Source organism: Anguilla anguilla, chromosome 6 (genome assembly GCF_013347855.1).
Source record: "Anguilla anguilla isolate fAngAng1 chromosome 6, fAngAng1.pri, whole genome shotgun sequence".
Classification (NCBI taxonomy): domain Eukaryota; kingdom Metazoa; phylum Chordata; class Actinopteri; order Anguilliformes; family Anguillidae; genus Anguilla; species Anguilla anguilla.
The window spans coordinates 60,666,543-60,685,288 of NC_049206.1; the positions used below are offsets into that span (position 1 = coordinate 60,666,543).

The 18,746-nt window shown below is 52.8% G+C and overlaps 1 protein-coding gene across 5 annotated transcripts in view; it reads right to left on the minus strand.

The window, feature by feature from the left end:
* pak5 (p21 protein (Cdc42/Rac)-activated kinase 5) overlaps positions 1 to 18,746 on the minus strand; it is a 56,584-nt gene that overhangs the window by 2,499 nt on the left and 35,339 nt on the right. For all 5 annotated transcript variants that reach the window (XM_035423896.1, XM_035423897.1, XM_035423893.1 and 2 more), the window contains 6 exons: positions 15,380 to 16,252; positions 8,178 to 8,675; positions 6,890 to 7,023; positions 2,884 to 3,010; positions 438 to 563; positions 98 to 232 (listed from right to left, as the gene is read on the minus strand). In XM_035423896.1, the coding sequence (XP_035279787.1) occupies positions 98 to 232; positions 438 to 563; positions 2,884 to 3,010; positions 6,890 to 7,023; positions 8,178 to 8,675; positions 15,380 to 16,252 (1,893 nt within the window). The remainder of the gene's footprint in view (positions 1 to 97; positions 233 to 437; positions 564 to 2,883; positions 3,011 to 6,889; positions 7,024 to 8,177; positions 8,676 to 15,379; positions 16,253 to 18,746) is intronic.

The following is an 18,746-nucleotide window of genomic DNA, read 5'->3' on the forward strand; positions in this document are numbered from 1 at the left end:
ACCTTTACACAGGAAGGCCCACAGCACGGAGGACACCTGCAGCACACCCACACATAAAAACAATGGAAGACATGAAACCATGTGACCACGGGCTCACCTTGTGGGGCTCTTTTAACCTGGGGGGCAGGTTGTCCCGGATTCTCCTCATGGCTTGAAGGGGGGGCTCGTTAAAATAGGGGGGTTCTCCATCCACCATCTCAATCACCATGATCCCCAGAGACCAGATATCCACCTGCGAACAGCACAGCACGTGTTAAACCACTCAGGGAAATTGGGCTGTATAACTAATTGCTGTGGAGGGGATTTGAACTTGCAACCATCTGTTGTTAAGTCCCATGAACCGTAGCAAAATCCCAGTGAAGTCAGAAGCGTGATTCAGAATACATGCTTTAAAAGGAGTCTTAAATGGCGTGTGTGCCGGGTGTGTAAGAGCTCACCTCAGTGCCGTACGGTAACCTGGAAATGACCTCGGGAGCCATCCAATACGGAGTGCCGACCAGGGACTTCCTCTTTGGCACTTCCTTTGAGACCTGGGCGCAGAACCCGAAGTCCGACAGCTTTATCTGTTGGGGAGAAACACAGCCGTGACCCAAAAGGGAAAAACAGAGCCGTGACCCAAAGGGCCAGTGGAGCCGCTTGAATCGGGCAGGCGGGGAGCGTTCTAACAGCTGTACTGACTACGGGACAGTCCTGCAGCTGCAGTGTGTGTATGTGGGCCCTGTTCACTAATCTCACACCAGGAGCAGTGTGTGTATGTGGGCCCTGTTCACTAATCTCACACCAAGAGCAGTGTGTGTACGTGGGCCCTGTTCACTAATCTCACACCAGGAGCAGTGTGTGTACGTGGGCCCTGTTCACTAATCTCACACCAGGAGCAGTGTGTGTACGTGGGCCCTGTTCACTAATCTCACACCAGGAGCAGTGTGTGTAAGTGGGCCCTGTTCACTAATCTCACACCAGGAGCAGTGTGTGTATGTGGGCCCTGTTCACTAATCTCACACCAGGAGCAGTGTGTGTACGTGGGCCCTGTTCACTAATCTCACACCAGGAGCAGTGTGTGTACGTGGGCCCTGTTCACTAATCTCACACCAGGAGCAGTGTGTGTACGTGGGCCCTGTTCACTAATCTCACACCAGGAGCAGTGTGTGTATGCGGGCCCTGTTCACTAATCTCACACCAGGAGCAGTGTGTGTATGTGGGCCCTGTTCACTAATCTCACACCAGGAGCAGTGTGTGTACGTGGGCCCTGTTCACTAATCTCACACCAGGAGCAGTGTGTGTATGTGGGCCCTGTTCACTAATCTCACACCAGGAGCAGTGTGTGTACGTGGGCCCTGTTCACTAATCTCACACCAGGAGCAGTGTGTGTATGTGGGCCCTGTTCACTAATCTCACACCAGGAGCAGTGTGTGTACGTGGGCCCTGTTCACTAATCTCACACCAGGAGCAGTGTGTGTATGTGGGCCCTGTTCACTAATCTCACACCAGGAGCAGCGGGTTCACTAAGGGCAAGCGAATGTCCCGTCTCGCCTCTCAGGCGCAGAGCAGGCACTCACTCACAACTCCAGCGCTGAACCACTCTCCAAAACATCCCCCACAGAGATGGAATACACTGAAAATATATCATCAAGATACTGCAACGCTACACAGAATATGTGAACAGATTTAAACTATTGCCTCTTTCAAATATTCCGATGTATAATTAAAAAAATACGAACAGTAATATACCATTATGTGTACTGCAGTGTAAAAAAAGGTTTGTTGAGTATATTTGTACTGCACGTCTGCGCTGGAGGAGCAGCTGGGGGTAATGCGTGTGCAGTGAGCGTGTGCAGCAGCGGGTCTGTCCTCTGATGATAAAATCACAGAGCAGTCACACGAGCGCGAGCTCAATGCCGCCTGAACGCAGCCTGAACGCGGCACGTTCAGTCACGACTGCTATCCCATGAGTCACGGCGCTCAGCGCTACGGCTGCTGAAGTGCCGTTCCGTTATGGGGAGGGGGGGGGGGGGTGTGTGGGGGGGGGGGGGCGAGGGGTCTGTTTTAGAGAGGACATGCGCTACGGCTACTGTGGTGCAGCTCAAACGCAGGCGTGTGGGGGGGGCCCGTGGTGGGGGGGGATGCGTGGGGGTGGGGGTGTGTGTGTGTAGGGGTGGGAGGGGGGGTCTGTTTTACAGAGAACATGCGCTACGGCTGCTGTGGCTGTGCAAGACTCCTGAGGCCGCGGGACGCTTTTCACAGTAATGACAAGCACAGCATTCACAGCACAGTCAGCACAGCGGGGGACAGAACTACACACAGAAACACAGAATGAACACCATCCCCCACAGTCCTCAGTAAACTAACACAACGAGGGGAGGGGCTTTCGGAAACACCATTTCATACATTATGGAGGAAAATTTTTCCTGTACTTGACAGAATAACAGACCGTGGGAAAACAGCTGCAAGGTACTGGTTGCAGGTGAACAGGTGAGTTAGCGAGTGCAGGTGAACAGGTGAGTTAGTGAGTGCAGGTGAACAGGTGAGTTTGTGAGTGCAGGTGAACAGGTGAGTTTGTGAGTGCAGATGAACAGGTGATTTAGCGCATGCAGGTGAATAGGTGAGTTAGCGAGTGCAGGTGAACAGGTGAGTTAGTGAGGGCAGGTGAACAGGTGAGTTTGTGAGTGCAGGTGAACAGGTGAGTTAGTGAGGGCAGGTGAACAGGTGAGTTAGCGAGTTCAGGTGAACAGGTGAGTTCGTGAGTGCAGGTAAACAGGTGAGTTAGTGAGGGCAGGTGAACAGGTGATTTAGTGAGTGCAGGTGAACAGGTGTGAACAAGTGAGTTACTGAATGCAGGTGAACAGGTGTGAACAGGTGTGGGAACCCGCGGTAAGGTGTACAGACCCGCCCATCGCTGGTGAGGAGGATGGAGTCACTCTTGATGTCTCGGTGGATCACCCCTTGAGTGTGGAGGTAGGACAGCGCTCTCAGGACGGACAGACAGACGGTCGCGATCTGTTCCTCGTTCATCCTGCAACGAAAGAATAAACCCCTCACCTGCGTGCCTTCACACCTGCCCAGTCTACATCTAACCGCTTCTTACTGTAAAACAAAGAAAACACGCTACTGTAAACTACCGTAAAAATGTACCGCTGTAAACTACCATTAAAAAATCACTGTGAAAAAACATGTCAAGGAAAAATCTGTAAATAGACAATTACACATTATTATTATACCACGTTATTCTTATAAACAGTGATATATGATAGTGTTAATAACCATAAAATCATGATACTTAAAAAAAATAAACTCATAATGTAAAATAAACCCTTAGTATACCCAGCTAGAATGTCCTCGCTGTTCCCTGGTTATTTTTGAGTTTCATGCTGAATTTTCCTGAGTCATAAGCCGCAACAGGGGCGTGAGCCAAGTTTCCTATTTATTCATCGCTCCAAAAATCGCAGTAACGCGCGGCTCAGGACGCTGCGTGGGCGTGTAAACCGCGCTAAGTAAACGGGCGAGCAGCGGAGCCGCTTAAGCTGACCGGCCTGCAGCGCGGCGGGAGACCCGCGCGCCTATCTCCCAGCACAGCTCCGCGTGGGCGAAGCTAATCGGCTACGCCGCGAACACGACGTCGGCACGGCAACCGCCCGGTCTACGAACACGACGTCGGCACGGCAACACGGAAACCGCCCGGTCTACGAACACGACGTCGGCACGGCAACACGGAAACCGCCCGGTCTACGAACAGGACGTCGGCACGGCAACAAGGAAACCGCCCGGTCAACGAACAGGACGTCGGCACGGCAACAAGGAAACCGCCCGGTCTACGAACAGGACGTCGGCACGGCAACACGGAAACCGCCCGGTCTACGAACACGACGTCGGCACGGCAACAAGGAAACCGCCCGGTCAACGAACAGGATGTCGGCACGGCAACATGGAAACCGCCCGGTCTACAAACACGTAGTCGGCATGGCAACACGGAAACCGCCCGGTCTACAAACACGTAGTCGGCATGGCAACAAGGAAACCGCCCGGTCTAGGAACAGGACGTCGGCACGGCAACACGGAAACCGCCCGGTCTACGAACAGGACGTCGGCACGGCAACACGGAAACCGCCCGGTCTATGGCGGAGTGGGCGAGAAAGGAGGGAGAGAGACAAGCGTGAAATCGGCCATCAACGTGACGGTGGGTTATTGATTCTGTTTTTTTTTTTTTTTTAACATGGGAAACGCGGTGCAGAACACAGCCGCTGCAGGCGATGACAGGAGCTTGGAGTTCCTCCGAAATCCAGAGCAAAACCAGGACATGTAAAAACATGTAAAATACAACCTGCGCAATACCCAGTTCCTTCTAGTTTTACATTTCGCTTTCTTGGTATTGCATAGATATTTGAATTAATCTGATTAAATTTTGTTCCTGGATTTCACCCATTCTGAAGTTCCAGTATCTTGGCCTATACCCCGGCCATTATGAAAACCTGAACAGCCGACAATTTTCAAAGCTTTCCTGTGAAAAAGGTGCAAAGTGTTTATTGTCAAATCCCACAATTAGTTTGAATAGCAGAAATGAGAACAGGGGGCCACTGGCAGAACCGTATAGAATCCTGTAGAACTCCCTTTATGACGAGCGCACGTGTCACAGTAAGAGCTGTGCCGTAGATACAGTGTATCCTCCGCACCAGCAGCTGAGTGAGGGGGGAAGTGGACCCTCAGCTGAGCGGGGAATCAGGCCACGGAACACGTCAGGAAGATTCTGGAAGGTTCCCGGGCCGCTGACGTTATGCGAGCTGATGTCATCGCCATCGCCTCCGCTCCCGGCGTGAGGTGCACGCGCTCAGCGGCTGACGTTTCGAGGGCTCGTCTCTGTTCCTCCAGCGTGATTAAGCCGCTCTCCTCGGGCCCACCGCACCGCTCTTTCCAAGCGCTGCATGTTCTCAGCCAAGCGGCATCACACACGAGGACGCGCCTAACAGGAAGGACATGCTTTTCTGTGAAAGAACCTGCTTCTCATCTTCTGCCATGCATCAGCAGCACAGAACATGTGCTGCACCAAACCAACACGGCAAAGTGAGAATGCCTAATGTCACCATACATTTAAAGGCAATGCAGAAGACTTCCTGATTGGCCGGTGCACATTGAAAGGAAAAATGGAAACCAAAAATGAACCCTCATGAACCCTGTTGATGGAGGTAATATAGAATGATCTGCGCTACAGGTTGCACTTTGGATATCCAGCTGTGCTGGCCTTAAAATGGCGGCATTCGCGTAGTGAGATGCGCCACTGTAGTCCTCTCATTTTCCCCGCAGAGTTCAGAGCACTCTGGATGACCTGTTTTCCCTCTCTTATAAATAAATCTCATCTGATTGGCCCATACGGAGGACGGGTACAGGGGCTGAGGCTGAAGGCACCGGGGCTGTTAGGCCGTTTTTGGCATCGCGGTGAGGCCAGGTGCTCGTCCAGATTCACGAGTTTCCACTCCCCCCCAACCCCCCAGCCCCTCGTCTCTCCCCACCTGCTGGGTGCCTGCAACCCCCCCCACCCCTCGACCACCCCTTCTGGCACTCTGACCTTCCGACCTCCGTCATGAGGAATTACCCATGTACCCTCTGATCCCCTCCCCCGCCACCGAGCTCCCCCCAGAGGAACCCTCCCAGTACCCAAACGCAGGTCTGATGATGTCACACACACACACACACACACACACACACACACAGAGCGCACGCCACCCAGAAACACAGCTAACACAAACACACCCAGGAGCGCCATTTCAGAAGAATCCCAGCACAGCGGTTACTCAAGGACTTCCCCCGAGGAAAAGAAGGAAGAGAGAGAAGCACGAAACAGGAAATGATGCGTCTGATGCACCTTCTGTGCCCTTAAACCACCCTCACATTCACACCTTGATGATCTTACACTGACAATGTTCTGACAGTTTTACACCCTTATATCCTTACATTCTTACAGTCTTACACACTGATGTTCTTACGCTGACGATGTTCTGACAGTCTTACACCCTTATATTCTTACATTCTTACAGTCTTACACACTGATGTTCTTACGCACTGTCAGTGAGCAATGAACTTCAGCTGCTATTCACTCTGTTATTATTATCATTATTATTGTGAACACTATAGTGTCTGTATGTGTGTAAGACGCTGTCTTTGTGTGGATGAGATCCTTCAGGACACACTTCTGTGCAGAAGCAGGGTTTTTTCTCTCTTTAACAGATAAACTGGGTTGTAGTTTTGGGAACTCCAGCATTGGCTGATGGGGGTGACCCCCCCCCCCCCAAACAGCGCTGTGCAATTTCCCACCGACGCGGTGTCACCTCAGCCGACACGCTGCCGATGACTGTAATTATCCAAACGGACAAACCGCACGCGCACGCCCAGCCACTGCTCTGCTCAACAAAATAAAAACGCAAACACACAACTTCTCTCTCTAGATTCTGACCAAAAAATGCCCTGGCAAGGATCTGATCAACACTTATCGCTGGGGTGATAAAATAACAATTCAAGTTAAGAACAAGTTTATTTAAATAAATAAATTCAAAACATAATGTATTTTTTCACTCTAAATTGTTTATTAAAAAATTCTGTGATTATTCACTTAAAGACATTGCCAATCTCATCCTGAAAAGTGGACAGATTTATTGCACACTGCAGGCCAGAAAGCAGGTAAATATAGATCAGCACAGGTACCTATATCTGTACAGGTGCAGTGTTAGGTACATGCCTACCTGTATAATCTGTACAGGTGCAGTGTTAGGTACATGCCTACCTGTATAATCTGTACAGGTGCAGTGTTAGGTACATGCCTACCTGTATAATCTGTACAGGTGCAGTGTTAGGTACATGCCTACCTGTATAATCTGTACAGGTGCAGTGTCAGGTACACGCCTACCTGGTGTGAGTGACAATGTCAGTCAAGGCCCCTCCCTCTAAGAACTCCATGACGACCCAGAGCTCGTCCCCCACCAGGTAGCTGTTGTACATGTCCACCACGTTCTCGTGATGGTAGTCCCGCATGATCACCACCTGGAGCAGCGGAAAGCACGTCAGCCGAGTTACAGGTGAGGAGGGAAGGGTGTTTATTCAGGTGCACAACACCACACTGCAGGAACTGAACCCAGGCGTCAGTGTGTGAGTTCACAAGATTTAAAAGAACAGCGCGTTAACAGTGTACATTTTAAATAAGGTTAAAGGAAGTGCATTTGTTTGGGAGAGATGCACATGGAGAAGCTCTACATTCACGCTTAAAAGGACTACTGTATAACACAACAAAATCAGGAAAAATATATTTTCTTTATTCTTATTCCTTTAATGAAACAGAAGCTTAATTGAAAGGATTAGGGTCAGTGCATATTAATAGGACCGTGTTTAAGCTTCTTTGCTTATGAACAAAAAATGCACACCCACACATGCGCTTGTTCGCCCACACGCACACTCGCTCGCTCGCACGCTCACGCACACGTGCACACACTCACACACTCACGCACACGTGCACACACTCACGCACACATGCACACACTCGCTTGCACGCTCACTCACACGTGCACACACTCACGCACACGTGCACACACTCACGCACACATGCACACACTCGCTCGCACGCTCACTCACACGTGCACACACTCACACACTCACGCACACGTGCACACACTCGCTCGCACGCTCACTCACACGTGCACACACTCACACACTCACGCACACGTGCACACACTCGCTCGCACGCTCACGCACACGTGCACACACTCACACACTCACGTACACGTGCACACACTCGCTCGCACGCTCACTCACTCATGCACACACTCACACACTCACTCACACGTGCACACGCAGGTCGGCACACAGACACACAGCAGCTGCTGATGGTACCTGCGCAGAAGCAAATAAGCTTAAATATGGTCCTATGGTTCAGCATCTGCTGGTCAGTTCCAGCAGTTTGAAACAAAACACACGCACGAATGCATGCACGCACAAACACACTCAAACGCACACTCACACACAGGTGAGAGAGGGATCAGGAGAGATAGGACAGGTGAGAGAGGAGACAGGTAAGAGAGGACAGGGAGAAAGGGGACAGGTGAGAGAGGACAGGTAAGAGAGGACAGGGAGAAAGGGGACAGGTGAGAGAGGACAGGTAAGAGAGGGGACAGGTGCGATAGGACAGGGGAGAGGACGCTGACCTCGTTGAAGAGCAGCTCTCTCCTCTGCTGCTTCCGCAGGTCCATCTTCTTCACGGCCACCTGCTTGCCGCTGTGCGTTTCCGTGGCGATGCAGACGATGCCGGTGGAGCCCTCGCCGATCTTGATGAAGTTGTCCAGGTACTCGCGGGGATCCCCGGGGTTCACCACCAGCTGCAGGGCCGCCCGAAACTGCTCGTGGGACACCCGGGAGGGCTGCTGGTCGGAGGCGGAGCCCCAGCTGGGCGGGGGGTACGCCCCGGGGGGGATGTAGGGGGACGAGGGCTGGGAGTAGGCCCCCTGCGGGGTGTAGGGGGGGCTGGGCTGGGACGGCGGGTGGTGGTAGGGGGAGGGCTTGTAGTGGAATGTGGGGGGGTACTGGAAGCTGCTGGGGTAACCGGGCTTGGCTTGGCTCTGAGGTAGTTTCAGGGGCCCCCGGGGGTACGTCTCTGCCCCCGGGACTGGGGGGCTGCCCTCATGGGACGCCCTGTCGTAGTCCCCCTGTGCCAACACACACACAGGAGGCCTGTCAGTGTTTCTGCATGGATATTCATACACACACACACACGGTGTCTGTGCTGTACTGGGTGTCAGTGCTGTACTGGGTGTCTGTGCTGTACTGGGTATCAGTGCTGTACTGGGTGTCTGTGCTGTACTGGGTGTCAGTGCTGTACTGGGTATCAGTGCTGTACTGGGTGTCAGTGCTGTACTGGGTGTCTGTGCTGTACTGGGTATCAGTGCTGTACTGAGTGTCAGTGCTGTACTGGGTGTCTGTGCTGTACTGAGTGTCAGTGCTGTACTGGGTGTCTGTGCTGTACTGAGTGTCAGTGCTGTACTGGGTGTCTGTGCTGTACTGGGTGTCTGTGCTGTACTGGGTATCAGTGCTGTACTGAGTGTCAGTGCTGTACTGAGTGTCAGTGCTGTACTGGGTGTCAGTGCTGTACTGCGTATCAGTGCTGTACTGGGTGTCAGTGCTGTACTGGGTGTCTGTGCTGTACTGGGTATCAGTGCTGTACTGGGTGTCTGTGCTGTACTGGGTGTCAGTGCGGTACTCTGTGTCTGTGCTGTACTGGGAGGGTGATGTGTTTTGCTTAGTGCAGTGCTTTCTCTGATTGTGTGCTGCTCAAACATGCTCCCCATTAGCTCTGTGGAGCCAACTGGGACCACAGCCACTGATGGGGACTCCAACTGTGCTGCCTCATCACAACAGTCACGCACACAGACACACACACACACACATGCACACACACACTCTCTCCCTCTCGCACACATACACACACACACTCTCTCCCTCTCTCACACACACACACTCTCTCCCTCTCGCACACATACACACACACACTCTCTCCCTCTCTCACACACACACACACACACTGTGTGGAATAGCTGAGTGTGGTGGAGTGCCTGCCTCTGAGCTGCGTTCCCAAACGTCCCGCACACGCGCAGACGCCTGCACATGCCTGCACACGCCTGCGCAGCAAGAATGCTCACCTGCACAACTGCGCAGTACCCTGTCGTAGCTCAGCTCCATTAAGGTAGCCTATGCCTACATTAGCAAGCAAAAAAAGGCTAGCCGTGAGCATTTTCGATGGGTTGCCGTGGGCAACTCCACGGCAACTGCCTCACGTAGCCAGGCAGCAGTGAGGAGCAGACACAGCAGTGGGATTTCTGCCATCGTGACCCCGCGGTGGGAGGGAGGGGTCATTACTCCAAACCCAATCGCACCCAATGGGGGGGGGGGGGGGGAGTGTAATGGGCTGTACTGCTGTAATGTAATCACCAGAGAACAGTAAAGCAATAATGCAGGTTACCATGGAGCCCACAGCTCAGGGGCTCAATAAGAAAAAAGAAAAAAAATCCACCTGCTCTGCACTTTCTGTCACGCCTCTCATGTGAGTGTAGGGTCACACTTTCAGTGACTCCCCCCAAAACAGGACAGCAAGCGCCGTCACCGGACGTCCCCGCAAACTAAGACATGAGCTCCTGGGGACAGATTACTTTTCTGTGTGTTTAATCTAAGGGGAGATAAATCTGCAGTTACTGTTGTAAATGCAGCGTGTTGAGTGTGTGTGACTGTTCACCATCGGCCTCCCTGTTCCCTGGGTGGGGGTCCACACGCCTGCACCCCCACCCAAACCCCCCCGCCCCCCCCCCGCACCATCCTCTCTCTCCCACAGCAGGCTGACTGCCGCCCAAATGAACAGAAACTGCGCTGAATAGCGTCACGACTCATCTGAAGTTCTGCTCCCAGGCAGAAAAAAAACCGAACAGAAAAAGCAGCAGCAGCAGCCCGCGGTGACAGCTGGGCTCCTGCCGCCATGGATTTTCTTGGAGATGCTCTGAGTCACATGACGCCTCGTCCTGCCAGAGACAATATCCACGCACGACAAGGAGACAGCCTGCGAAAAATGCCTCCCTATACCCCCCCCCCCCCTCCCCCCTCCACGCCCCCGCTCGTGTAAAATGATCGCGCAAAGTTTAACCCGGTAAGGGGCGCTAAATTAAATTACCTCCCCCACGCCCACCGAACACAGAGTCCTAATGACAGAGCGGGAGCGGCGTTCTGAGCGGCTGCTGACAGCGCGCTCGGGCCGAGGTCGGGACGAGAGGCCTGCAGCACACGCACGCGCCGCTCCTGATGGATCGGGACCGCGAATAATTACGCCGATGGACTCGTTTAATCAATCAATATCACCGGGAGGGTGACGGGGGGGTGCGGCGCGCGGAGGTTCCAGCGGCTGTCATTCGCCGACGCGCCGCGGGGGGGGGGGGGGGGGGCGGGGGGGGGCTGGGGGGGCGGACGGTGCGCGGGCTGACAGCCGAGGGAGGCCCCAGACCCACGTTAGTTAAACGCACATTAATCTGAATTTGGCAGCATAATCAACAGCCCAACTGAACTGTGAAATTGAATTCTGCAGTGGAACCGTTTTATGCTAAGGCAGCAATAAAAAAAAAAAAAAAACGGTAAAAAAAAAAAACGCTGCAGCATCAGTTTGTCACTGAAGTCCCAGGGCAGCCCGTCGCCGCGGCGACTGACTCACTCACCACGACAACCTGATGGGGGGGGGGGAGGGGGGGAACACTCCACAAAGGAGTCACGATTTGATTGCGTCACCCCCGCCCCCACACCTCGACTCTTCCAGGAGAGGGGGGGGGAGCGGGGGAGGCAGGAAAGGGCATCCCCGGGCCTGCGTGTCACGGTGAATAAGGAGAGAGCGCCCATAACAACCGCTGGCAGGACGTGACACGCGCCCAAGCCCCGCCCCCCTCAGACGCAGCGCTGTGTAATCATGTCCAGTGCTGCTGTACAGTGAGTGTTGTACAGTGGCCACCACACGGCTATATTCACCTGTACAAATCAAATCAAAGGAAAGACTGATACATTGTGGATTCTTCCACCCATATTTCCATAATTTTGTATTAAATTCTCAGCTTATGGTGATTTCATTATTATTATTATTATTATTATTATTATTATTATATATTTACCTACGCCATGCACTAGTGAACACTGAGCACTGGATTCCAATGGCTGGCTACATTCAATTGAAAATCTGTGAGTGTGTGTGTGCACGTGCGTGTGTATGCATGTGTGCGTGTGTTAGTGTGAGTGCGTGTGTGGGTGTGTGGGTGCGTGCGTGTGTGAGTGTGTGTGTCTGCGAGTGTGTATGTGTGTGAGTGTGTGTATGTGTGTGTATGTGTGTGTGTGTGTGTGTATGCGTGTGAGTGTGTGGTTTATTCCTCTACTCAGCCGGCTGCTTGTTCGCCCTGAGAGGAGAACAAAGGGATGTTTTTGTTGCCGCGGCGATGGGAGGCACCGGCGGTGGTTTCTTCACGGAAGAGCAGCAGCGGCGGCAGCAGAAGCTCATTCTTCTGCACGTCGGAGCCGTAGCGCGTGCTCCACTGAGCCGTGCACTCGCTCACACACAACGCACGCTGACAGGCGCAGCTGCGCCAGCGCTATTTGGACGTATTCCCACAAGGAGAACGCGTGTGTAAAATTCACAGAGACAGACATTACCACATAACGGCATATGTTTTTTTTGTTTGTTTTTTGGGAGGGGGGTTCTGTCCACGTCTTTTTTTTTCTTTTTTCTTTTTCAGAATCGACTGCGGTTACGCGGTAACTCTGATAGCGAGCGTGATATAGAGCAGATGTTTCTCATTCTGTCTCCTCTGGAATGACATTTAAGAAGTCTTTTTTTCCCTATTTGCATTCAATGAAAGCAGAATTATAGCGTATCATAGCCGTTAATTAGCGGCGTGTTATCGAGCACACTTTTGAATTCCTCCGCAGCGAGAATGGCTTCAAAGTCAATAAATACCTCACTTTCAGTAATCCGGTGCCTTTGCCTCGTGCAACTAGAACTAAAAAAAGAGCTAAATATTTACACGATATAAACTGACACAGACAAAAAAGGAGGCTACTTTTAAACAGTTCGGTTTTACCTGCTGTTCTCAAAGTATACTGCACTAGAAAAAATAATGATTTCCCCAGATAAAATAAGAATCACACCTTTACAACGAGTGAACTGTTCAATAATAATAATAATAATAATAATACATTTAATTAATTTCACAACGTCAAGGTGCCCCATCTGGCTGATAAGACATGGATGAAATCTGTACAATGGAGAACCTACATACACCTGCAGTGAAGCTAGGCCTCCCAGTAATGACATTTATTTTTTAATACATTTTTTGTACATTAGGGGGTTACACTGTTGAAGAGTCATCTATTTCGGGAACAGGAGGATTACAGGAGAGAAATAACGCTCTATTATCAGTCTGTACACACCTTTTAACACACCGGCAGCTATCGGTTGTGATCAGGCAAACACAAACAGCGCTCAGCTACCGGCTCAACTGTTTTCTGTTCACGGTTGGAAGTGACAGCCGTCAAAGTGCCCAGTCAGCACAACGCTGAAAACAGCCCGCGGTTTCGGCACGAGCTAACGGCGGCAAGCTCGCGCTTTCTCAGACCGTTAGAGCTACGCCTTCCAGAACGTGCGCAGGGCGTTTACAGAACGCCCGCGTACCTGAGCAAGGCCAGGCATGACCGAAAAGGAACCTGTACGCACCTGTGTGTTTGCTGAAGCTAATATATAAGTGATAAAACCTTCATCTTGATTGAGTTGTTTTTACAGGGCCAGTTATATCATCAGAATTAACACATATTTATCCTCATTTGAACACCATTGTTATTCAAATGAAGGGCAAAAAAATTAACAGCCCTGCCCACCTATGAATTTCAAGTGACTTTTAACTTTAAATGATGGTGAATTTACTATTCACAGTAATTTATTATTATTATTATTATTATTATTAGAAATAAGGAGTACAGAAATGACTAATACCATAATGTATTCCATTAATGTTCTTGCTTTAGTCACTTACAGTTGGATGGAAGGAAAAATGCCTGAATCATGATAATGAATATCATTTTGAAGACATTTCGCTGCTTAATTATCATAAAAGCCATTATCGGTGCATCCTCAGAGAAAGAGTTCTCTAACATAAAAAAGAGAAGGGGGGGGGGTTCAGTATCATCAGCACAGTATTTGTGCTGGGACGAGCTGTGCTGTAGCAAAGAGGGGGGCTCTCTCTCTCTCTCTCTCTCCTGCGGTGTAGTAGTGAGAGGGCACTCTCCCTCTCTCTCCCTTTCTTTTTTCTCTCCCTGTTCTCTCTCTCTCTCTCCGTTCTCTCTCTTTCTCCTCATTCTCTCCCTCTCTCCTGTAGTGTCGTAGTGAGGGGGTCTCTCTCTCTCTCTCCCTCTCTCCTTCTCTCCCCGTTCTCGCCCTCTCTTCTGCAGTGTCATAGTGAGGGGGTCTCTCTCTCTCTCCCTCTCTCCTTCTCTTCCTGTTCTCTCTCTCTCTCTCCCTCTCTCCTTCGCTCCCTGTTCTCTCTCTCTCTCCCTCTCTCCTTCTCTCCCCGTTCTCTCTCTCTCTCTCTCCCGCAGTGCCGTATCGAGGCGAGGGGAGTGGGGCAGTGGGGAGTGTTGGGGGGTTGGTGGGGGGGTTGGGGGGCAGTGGGGGGGGGGGGGTTGGTGGGTTGTCGGGGGGTTGGGGGGGCAGTGGGGGGTGTTGGGGGGTTGGTGGGGGTGTTGGGGGGTTGGTGGGGGGGTTGGGGGGTTGGTGGGGGGCAGTGGGGGGGTTGGTGGGGGGGTTGGGGGGCAGTGGGGGGGTTGGGGGGGTTGGTGGGGGGGTTGGGGGCAGTGGGGGGGGGGTTGGTGGGGGGGTTGGGGGGTAGGTGGGGTGAGTTAATTGATTTCGGCGCGGCTCTTGTAAGTAATTCTGTGAGTCGGGCAGCAGCTCCCGGTCCCATTTGAGCAGAGAAGATTAAGCAGTGACACCAGATCCATCACACAGCACCTGCACAACATTAAAGCAGGCCGGCCTCGCGGCTAATCTGATGGGGGGGGAGATAACGCTCACAGCCTTAACTCTGACCCCCCCCCCCATCCGCTCCCCCTCTCCTTTGTCCTTTCAGCCACTAAATGAAGACTGGGCTCACAATGGGGGAGTGTTATAGACCATAAAGTTTGTGCGCCTCTGTGTGAACGCAGGAGGAGCTCAGGGAGAATTCCAATGAGCTGCAGCATGGTGTGTGTGCGTGTGAGTGTGTGTGTGAGAGAGAAAGAGTGTGTGTGTGAGAGAGAGAAAGAGTGTGTGTATGTGTGTGTGTGAGAGAGAGAGTGTGTGTGTGAGTGTGTGTGTGAGAGAGAAACAGTGTGCGTGTGTGTGAGTGTGTGTGTGAGAGAGAGAGAGAGAGAGTGTGTGTATGTGTGTGTGTGAGAGAGAGTGTGTGTGTGTGTGTGTGTGTGTGCGTGTGTGTGAGAGAGAGAGTGTGTGTGTATGTGTGTGTGTGTGAGTGAGAAAGAGTGTGTGTATGTGTATGTGTGTGTGTGTGTGAGACAGAAAGAGTGTGTGTGTGTGTGTGTGTGTGTGTGTGAGAGAGAGAGTGTGTGTGTGCATTTGTGTGTGTGTGCGCATGTTAAAAAGTGGAGTCATTCTTTCTCAGTTATTTTTCTGTCCTCAGGCAAAACGGCAAACGAATCACCAAGCAAAACAAACACAGTTCTGGTATGCGCTGGTATGTGCTGCTGTTCTTTCAGCTCTACGCTGATATGCGATTGAGACTGCGGAAGTAGTTATAGAATAATAATTATCAGCATTACTCTGATCGCATTTGCAGGGCTGCATTACCTTGGGCATCCCCTGGGTGGCGCTCACAGTCTCGGACAGGCGGGGGTAGGTGTAGGAGCTGTAGGGGTGGCCCTGCTGCGTGGATCTGAAGGCGCTGGTGGTGTAGGGCGGGTTGGGCTCCTGCAGGCCCGAGCCGGACCGCGACCGCTGCCGGATGGCGGGCTGGGGGCTGGACTGGCCCACGTACGACGACTTGGGCCGCTTCTCGTAGTCCTCCCTGGGGGGGCCCCCGTACCCCCAGTCCCCCCGGCCCGCGCCGTCCGGGCCATACTGCGTCTGCTCGCTGTGCAGCGACGAGCGCGAGGGCGTGTAGTCGTGGGCGGAGCTCCCCACAGAGGTGCGGTAGTAGGCGCCGACCCCGACCCCGGCCCCGCCCCCGGCCCCGCCCCCGGCCAGCTCCAGGTCCGAGCGCACCTTGGTCTCCAGGTAGGTGTGGTAGTCCGGGGGCAGGCGGCCGTAGTCGCCCTTCTGGGGCATGGCGTCGGGGTAGAAGGGGCTGCGGATGGAGTGGCCGTTCTGCTTGCCCAGCCGGTAGTGGCGCCCGGCCCCGCCCCCCCACTCCGCCTCCCCACCCCCCCGGTCCCGGAACGCCTCCCCAGGGAGCTCCTTGGAGCCGTCCAGGTCACAGGAGTAGCGGGAGGAGTAGTAGTGGCTGAAGCCGTTCTCCTCTGGGGCGCGGGAGGAGGAGGCGGAGGCGGAGGCGGAGGAGGAGGAGGGGGGGCCGGCCGCTTTGGGCCCGGGGGGGTGCTGGTGCGGGGCGGGGGGGCTCTCCTTGCGCAGGGAGTTGGAGCGCGTCACCGAGATGCTGTCGAACTCCTCCAGCAGCCCGTTAATGGAGGAGTCCTTCTGCGGCCTGCTCCCGCGCACGATCGTCTGCAGGGGGCAGCAGAGAGACACTCTTTACTCACCCACCTATACACAGCACTTACTCACTGCCTCTACACAGCACTTACTCACTACCTCTACACAGCACTTACACACTACCTCTACCCAGCACTTACTCACTACCTCTACACAGCACTTACTCACTACCTCTACACAGCACTTACTCACTACCTCTACCCAGCACATACTCACACGCCACACAGCACGTACTCACCCCTCTATACATAGCACATACTCACTACCTCTACACGGCACGTACTCACACGCCACACAGCACGTACTGACACGCTACACAGCACTCACACGCTCTACACAGCGTTTACTCACACTCTACACACTCACTAATACTATAAACAGCATTGACTCATACTCTACACAGTATTTTCTCAAACTCTCAACAGCGCTTCTTTCAGGATCCGCAGCTCAGCCACACAGTGTTACAGGTACTCATGCTCTCTCTCTGTGTGCTGTGGCTGACCATGCAGGGCCAGTGGCTGTGTGAGGTTTCAATACCAAACAGCACAAAATATAAGAAACTAAAACTAAAACGATGCAGACATGCTAACATGCTAAGAACTGAGGCTAGCAGAGGTGAGCGTGCTGTGCAAGAAAAGGAGTGACTCTTCCTATAGAACTGCAGTGACTCTACAGAGCAGCAATGACTCCTCCCACAGAGCTGCACTGACTCCTCCCACAGAGCTGCAATGACTCCTCCCACAGAGCTGCACTGACTCCTCCCACAGAGCTGCACTGACTCCTCCCACAGAGCTGCACTGACTCCTCCCACAGAGCTGCAATGACTCCTCCCACAGAGCTGCACTGACTCCTTCCACAGAGCTGTAGTGACTCGTTCTGCAGTAGCCTGAGTCACCATGTCCTGACAGGCATAATAAAGACCCATAAACAGCACACCTGCTCTCTCTCCTTCTACCTTCTCTCTCTCCTTCTACCTTCTCTCTCTCCTTCTACCTGCTCTCTCTCCTTCTACCTTCTCTCTCTCCTTCTACCTGCTCTCTCACCTTCTACCTACTCTCTCTCCTTCTACCTGCTCTCTCTCCTTCTACCTGCTCTCTCACCTTCCACCTGCTCTCTCTCTTTCTACCTGCTCTCTCTTACCCCCCCCCCCCCCCACACACGCCCCCCCTCCATGCAGCTACAGCCCATTGGAATTCTCACGGTACTAAGTGCTGATCTGAGTTCAGTTTTGCCTCCTGGTAAGTTAGGCGTACATACGCACACATACATGTACTTCACATGTGTAATTCTGATGAGCCACAGAACCGAGAGCCAGAAAGCAGACAGAGGTCGGTAAGAATGGAAGGAAGCGGGGAGCTGGTGAGCGCAGGTAGCCAGCAGCCCTGATCCCGACCCTGTCAAAGCTGAATACTCACGGGTGGAAGCTGGGACTGCAGTGTGGAACGGCAGAGAACCAGGACTCTCAGGCAAGCCTGGACGTATCAGCACGCAGATACATTCAGCAGAGTTCTCTGCGACGCCAGAATTAAAGAAATAACATAAAATAAAAAGTAAAAGATTTGGGTGCTCCCCTGCTCTCTCGGTCAGACACAAAATCTATGTTTTCTTTAGCGGGAACGAAGCCACTGATTGGCCAATCCTGGTGGCGCAGGGAAAGTCTGTTTAGGACGGAGAAAGTGAAGTGGTGTGATTGTTTATCCAGGGCGGGGTGAACCTGCCAGATCCACCCAGGGCAGGACGGCACACCCAGCTGAGCTAACGTCAGGCTTCTGGGTTTGTGGGAGGACAAAAACCAGGATCTCTGCGAAACGCACGCCTCAGATGACGCATTGCTGACAGCGCCACGTGCTGCCCTGAGTCAGGATCTGAGCCTCCAAACAAAGTCAGTTTTAGGGTGGAGTCCATTACAGCACTATGAGCCTGACCAGGCTGCTCATAACCTTACAGCACTATGAGCCTGACCAGGCTGCTCATAACCTTACAGCACTATGAGCCTGACCAGGCTGCTCATAACCTTACAGCACTATGAGCCTGACCAGGCTGCTCATAACCTTACAGCACTATGAGCCTGACCAGGCTGCTCATAACCCTACAGCACTATGAGCCTGACCAGGCTGCTCATAACCTTACAGCACTATGAGCCTGACCAGGCTGCTCATAACCTTACAGCACTATGAGCCTGACCAGGCTGCTCATAACCTTACAGCACTATGAGCCTGACCAGGCTGCTCATAACCTTACAGCACTATGAGCCTGACCAGGCTGCTCATAACCTTACAGCACTATGAGCCTGACCAGGCTGCTCATAACCTTACAGCGCTATGAGCCTGACCAGGCTGCTCATAACCTTACAGCGCTATGAGCCTGACCAGGCTGCTCATAACCTTACAGCGCTATGAGCCTGACCAGGCTGCTCATAACCTTACAGCGCTATGAGCCTGACCAGGCTGCTCATAACCTTACAGCGCTATGAGCCTGACCAGGCTGCTCATAACCTTACAGCGCT